Here is a 6,199-nt window from a genome sequence, read left to right as displayed (position 1 = left end):
AAGTATCGGTGAAAATCGACCCTTTCCTTCAAGCCGCTGCTGCGAGCCGAGGGCTGCCTGCGAGTGCCAGGCTGTGCTCATTCCTTGGGGAATGACCAGACATGAGCTCAGCGGCGTGGCCGGGAGCTGACAGCATCCTCTCACCAACCCCACCAGCCCCAGCTTCTGCAAGCAGAAGGGAAAGCCCCCAGCCAGCCCTCGAGCGTTGTCCTCTCCCCACCCTACCCCGCAAACAGCTCCCTGGGTGAATGTGAGATGCCAGGATTTGGCGGTGGCAGCCGCAGGTACCGGGGCTGGGGATGATGATGATGATGGGGTGGGATGACTCTGCAAAGCGGAGCTCGCCCGGCTCCTGCTGCAGAAGCTGCCGCTCGCCCGGGGGCTGTCTGGGTGGTGCTTTAAGAATCACAGAATGGTTTTGCTTGGGGAAAAAACTAAAATAAATCAATCCTTTTAAGATCATCAGGATCAGCCAGCTCGGAGCCTGCCTGAGCTCTACAGCACGTTCCCCTGCTGGGAGGTGTTGCCACGCTGCTAACATCCCAGCGAGGTGTGCTGGGAGTGCCCCAAGCCACTCACTCACACTGGTGCTGCTGAGGGAGATCAGCCGTGGCACAGTGGCAGTTCCTGTGGCACTGGGGCAGCTTTTGGGTTTGGGGGTCCAAGTTTGTTTCCCTCCCCCTCTCTCCCTGGCACTCAGGCACTTTTAAGGTGTTGGGTTTTTGTTTTTTTTTTTTTTCCCCTTCTCTTGGCTCTTGTCAAAGTTTGGGTCCTCAGGGGGCGGAAGCACAGCCCTGCCCAGCTCACCCCAGCCTGTGGGTGACACAAGGATTGTCCCAGCAGCAGGGCACCCCCAGCTCAGCCTGCTGCAGAGCACCCACGTCTTGTGAGATGGAGAGGAGGGGCTGAGACCTGTTACACTCCTTGCCTTGGTTCACATCTCCTCTCCTTTTCAGGGACCTGATGGCAGAGCCCGAGTCCCCTGCAGAGCTGCAGCTGGATGAAGCTGGAGCATCCTCAGCCTCACAGGGAGCAGCTGCAGGAGCTGCTCCCCGCCCAGACCTTGCACACAGCCCAGGGGTGGGTGTGGGAGTGACAGCCCAGCATGGGGGCAGCCCAGACACCTGCCCTGAGCTGCAGGCAGAGAGTGGGGACACTTCCTTGGAACTAAACATGCCAGGACCCCAGCTGGATGAGGACACAGCCAGGGCCAAGATCCCACTGGATGGGGACATGACAGGAATCCCGCTGGACGTGGATGCAGATGGATTAGGGATCCCACTCGATGTGGATGGGGCAGGCATCCTGCTGGATGTGGATGCAGGTGGAATGAGGATCTCGCTGGATGTGGATGAAGATGGGGCAGGGATCCTGCTGGACATGGACACAGAGAGAGCAGGGACCCCAGGCAACACGGATGCAGATGGGGCAGGGATCCCAGTGGACATGGATGCAGAGAGAGCAGGGACCACAGCTGATGCAGATGGGGCAGGGATGCCACTGGACATGGACACAGATGGGGCAGGGATCCCAGCTGGTGTGGATGCAGGCAGGGCAGGGATCCCAGCCGATGCCGATGGGGCAGGGATCCCATTGGACATGGACGCAGAGGGAGCAGGAAGCCCTCTGGACACGGACGGTGCAGAGCATCAGTGCCTGACGCTCGAAGAGCTGGGGGACTTCTTCCAAGAGTGCATCGAAGCCGTGGAGCAGCTGGAGAAGGAGCGAGACAGCCTGATCACGGAGCTCGCCCAGCTGCGGGAGCCGGCGCTGCAGGAGATCCGCCATGCCCACCAGGAGATCCAGGAGGCTTGCAGGCTGCTGGCCAAGGTGGAGCTGGAGAGGGACAACCTGAAGGATGAGATCAGGCAGATCAAGCAGAAGCTGTTCAAGGTGACGAAGGAGTGTGTGGCTTGCCAGTACCAGCTGGAGAGCCGGCGGCACGACCTCTCCCAGCACGCCGCTTACCGGGGCGAGCTGGAGACCCAGGCTGGGCAGCTCTCCGGTGAACTCTCCCGGCTGAAGGAGACCTGCGAGAAGGAGAAGGAGGTTTTGAGGCAAAGGTTGGAGGCTCCACCGTGCCGACAGGATAATCTGTACCTGCAGGAGAGCCGCCGGCTCTCCATGGAGTTCGAGAGCTTCGTGGCGGAGAGCCGGCGGGGGCTGGAGGAGCACTACGAGCCCCAGCTGCTGCGGCTGCTGGAGAGACGTGAGGCGGGGGCCAAGGCGCTGCAGGAGATGCAGGGGGAGATCCAGGGGATGAAGGAAGCCCTGAGGCCCTTGCAGGGGGAGGTCAGCAGACTGCGGCTGCAGAACCGGAGCCTGGAGGAGCAGATTGTCCTTATCAAGCAGAAGCGGGACGAAGAGGTCGGGCAGTACCGGGTACGTGCCCCGGCTGGGCACCCCCCAGAGCCTCTTCCTGAGAGGGGCAGAGATGTGCTTTGCAGCCAGGGCAATGTGGATGCTGAAGGTCTTGCTCACGGGGCCAAGCGGGGAGGAGCAGGGTGGGTGAGGAGGATAAGGAGGTGGAATATCTCCTGCTGGTTGAAGACATTGGCCAGCCAAAGCAGCAGCTCCTGGGCACATGGCAAACCTGCTGAGGTTACAGGGATGTGGTGGGAAAGTGCTGGGGCTTCACCTGATGAGCTGCTGGGAAAAAGAAAAAAACAAACAGGTTTTGCCTGTTGAAATTCTCACTTGGTTTTGACCTACACCTCAGAAGTGGCTCCTGAAAGCAGGGACAAGGCAGAGGGGACAGGGGAGGCACACACACTGCATGTTCCCTGCAGTTTGTGCTAGAACAGGAGCTGAGCCAAAGTGCTTGGAAGAGTCAGTTTGAAATAAAAATGGCTTTCCTTTAAAATCCCAGCCCTGCCAGGGCAGATCCTGCCCTTCCCACTGCCAGCAAGGGTCTCACCTCCTCATGCCCACAGCCCAGGGGCTGAGCTGCCTCCTCAGAGGGTTATTCCTGGCTGTGCTGGGTATCCTCCCCCCAGCAGCTCACCCTGAGGGACAAGGGAATTCAATATCTGCAAGACCACATTTGGCAAGGAGGCTCCACAATTAATCTCCCCCTTTTCAACACTCCCTGCTCTCAGCTTGCAGTCACTGCCTCCTCTCAGCCTGGCTCTGAGCAGCTTCTGGAAGCTGGAGTCCTCCCTCTGCTGCTTCTCTTCCCTGCTGAGCTGGGGATCAGGTCACTGTGACACTGTTCCTCTTGGATTTCAGGGTCTCCTCTCTCCTGGAGGGTTTTGGGGCATTCCTGGTGTGGCTCCATGTTTTCCTTTTCCCAGATTCCTTGCTTATCTGCTCCTGACTCATGGGTTTATACAGCCTCAAAACACACACAGAGTAGTCTAGGGGACAGAACCAACCAGCCAGGAGAAGCCTGAGTGCTTCACATCCCAGTCCAAGCTCCCATCTTTGGAATAAACCAAAGCCTTTTAGCAGAGGCTTTGGAAGGTGCTGTTTGACCATCCCTCAGCCTGGCTGTGTTTTGTCCAGGCAGATCCCCCCCATGAGAATTTGGGCAGCAGATGGGTGGGGGTTCTGAGGAGCCTTCCTCCTCCAGCTAATCCACACTTGTCCTCTGACTCCCCAGGAACAGGTTGAGGAGCTGGAAGATAGGCTGAAGGAGCTCAAGAATGGAGTCCAGCTCCAGCAGCGCAAGAATCAGGAGCTGGAGGAGCTGAGGACCAGCCTCCACCGGGAGCTCTCCATCTACAAGTCTGTGTCTCATCCCTGTGGTGGGGAGGGGCTGGGATGAGGAGGAGGATGGTGGAGAAGAGGAGCTGGTGGTCACACAGCCATTTGCTCCTGGTCCCATGGCTGCTCTGTGAGCAAGGGGTCTGGAGGGGCAGCCCAGGGGGAAGTGCAGAGCTTTAGCCATCCGGGATGCAGGGATTTGATGGACATCCCAGAACAAGAGGAGTGGAGGTTGCTTTCCAAGACACAGGCACAGCAACTTAAACTTAGGTTTAGACTGTAGGGGGGAAGGTTAGGCTGGATCTTAAGAAATTCTTCAGTATGAGGGTGGTGAGACTCTGGCACAGGCTGCCCAGGGTGGTTGTGGAAGCCTGGGAGGTGTTCAAGGCCAGGCTGGATGAGTCCTTAAGCAGCTGAGTGCAGTTGAGAGGTGTCCCTTCCCATGGTGGGGAGCTTAGAGCAGATGATCTCTGATCTCCCTCCCAGTCTAAGCCATTCTATGCTGATTCTGTGATTCAAGTGCCAGTTTTCTTCAGGAATACGTGGAAAGGAGCCAAGGTTTGGGTTTGGGAAACACCACTGTGGACACCACCCTCTGCTTGTGGCTCTCTGCTGCTGGTGTCACTCAGGTCTTATTTATTCCAGAGGATTAATTAAAGCTCCAGAAAATGTCCCTAACTTTGTGGACTATTTCAGTCACCAAACTTTGTGCTGCTCTGTGTTACTCCAGACTCAGCTCTACACACTCTTAACCATTTCCTGGAGCTTCATTATCAGCTTAATCTACTTCCCTGCCCCCCCTACTCAAACCTCCCCATGTGAGGATACCACAGAACATTCCCTACCACAAACTGGTTTCCTTCTCTTCTATTCAAGCACAGTAAGGCACAAGGGGAGGAGATTTTTCAGTCTGTCTTGTCAGCAGCCATTCCAAGATCTGTGAACAAGATTATCTGCATTTATAATTCAGAGCAGATCCCAACAGCTCCATGGCACAGAATCACAGGCTGGCTCAGGTTGGGACCTCAGAGATCATCTACTCCAACCTCCCTGCCATGGGTAGGGACACTTCTCAACTAGATTCAGCTGCTCAAGGCCTCATCCAGTCTCTCCCCATTCCCTCCAGAGTATTTTCTCTCAGTAGTCAGTAACCTTAATGCAGTTTCTCCCCACACAGGAGCTGCCTAGAAATCTATGGCCACCTCTGCAAATCAGAAGAAAAAACAGAGCAGGACTCTTAGGAACCATGGGACTTGTCCTCCTTGTAGCCAAAGGCCAGAGGGTACCTGCAGGGGACATCTCCTCTTGCTGCTTCCCCTACTCGATGCACAGCAGCTGCCTGCAGTCAGGAAGACCAAAGTGGTTTGCTCCTGTGTGGTTCAAGGTGCTGCTGTTGCTCCTGTAGCAAAACTGCTTTTCCACAGAGCAGAGCAAAAGAAACTTGCACTGAAACGAAGGACCTCCAAGAAGAAGAACAGATGGCTGGATGTGCTGTTGGGAAGATGGATCTGTGGCTTGCTCCATGAGTGGACTGTGTGAGCCTGGCAGGCAGTGGTAAGGGAGTTCTGGGCTTTAAAAGTTTACAAGCAAGAGAAGCTTTATCCTTTTAACAGGATTTCCTTTTGTATTTCAAGGGTCTCTGCTGTATTGGTGCCATTGCTTCAAGGTCCTTGCCAGCCTCATTCTGTGCTCCAGCATGGGCCAGAGAATCCAGTCTGTGGATCATAGCTTTCCACTTTAGATAGTCTCACACTGAAAATAAAGGTTGGAGTTTAAGGATCCTTTTAAGGTCTCCAAAATAAAACAAGAAGCTTGTGTCAAAGCAAGGGACTGGGGGGTGGGAAACTGTTCACACTGCAGACCAACAGCCCTGTGGCAGGGCTGAAAGCAGACCCAAGAGCCAGGCAGCAGCACCCTGCAGTGCATTTGTGACTGCTGGGGGGACTGCAACTGCTCACTCGTTTCACACAGGAAGCAGCAGAGACGAGGGGAGAAGCATCCACATCTTACACCAGCACTCGAGCCCACAGAGGACATGCATGGGTAAAGACTATCAGAGATGCATCAGGTTGGAAGGGACCCTAAAAAGGTCTTGTCCAACCCCCCTGCAGTCAGCAGGGACACCTCCAATTAGATCAGGTTGCCCAGGGCCACAGCACCTGATCTTGAATGCCTCCAGGGATGGAGCCTCAGCCACATTCCTGGGCAACCTGCTCCAGTATTTCACCACTCATTGTGCAGAGCTTCCTCCTGCTGTCCAGCCTAGACCTCCCCTGCTGCAGTTTCAAACCATTGTCCCTCCTCCTCTCCCCACAGGCCCTTCTGAACAGTCTCTCCCCAGCCTTCCTGTAGGCCCTCTTCAGATACTGAAAGGTCTCCCTGAAGCCTTCTCTTCTCCCAGGCTGAACAACTCCAACTCCCTCAACCTGTCCTTATAAGAGAGGTGCTCCAGTCCTTTCCTCAGCTTTTGTGGCCTCCTCTGGACTTGCTCCAG

The 6,199-nt window shown here is 55.8% G+C and overlaps 1 protein-coding gene across 1 annotated transcript; it reads left to right on the top strand.

Moving 5' to 3' along the window:
- Window positions 1-255: 255 nt before the first annotated feature.
- On the top strand, window positions 256-4,946 carry SYNC (syncoilin, intermediate filament protein). Its single transcript, XM_054395196.1, has 4 exons — window positions 256-284; window positions 957-2,382; window positions 3,602-3,726; window positions 4,883-4,946. The coding sequence occupies exons 1-4, from the start codon at window positions 256-258 to the stop codon at window positions 4,944-4,946; spliced, it is 1,644 nt and encodes a 547-aa protein (XP_054251171.1).
- The last annotated feature ends 1,253 nt before the right edge of the window (window positions 4,947-6,199 follow it).

The sequence above is a fragment of the Indicator indicator genome, chromosome 33, assembly GCF_027791375.1.
Source record: "Indicator indicator isolate 239-I01 chromosome 33, UM_Iind_1.1, whole genome shotgun sequence".
In the NCBI taxonomy this organism is placed as follows: domain Eukaryota; kingdom Metazoa; phylum Chordata; class Aves; order Piciformes; family Indicatoridae; genus Indicator; species Indicator indicator.
Note: the sequence above shows the minus strand (reverse complement) of the source record. Positions and strands in the feature narration are given on the sequence as shown.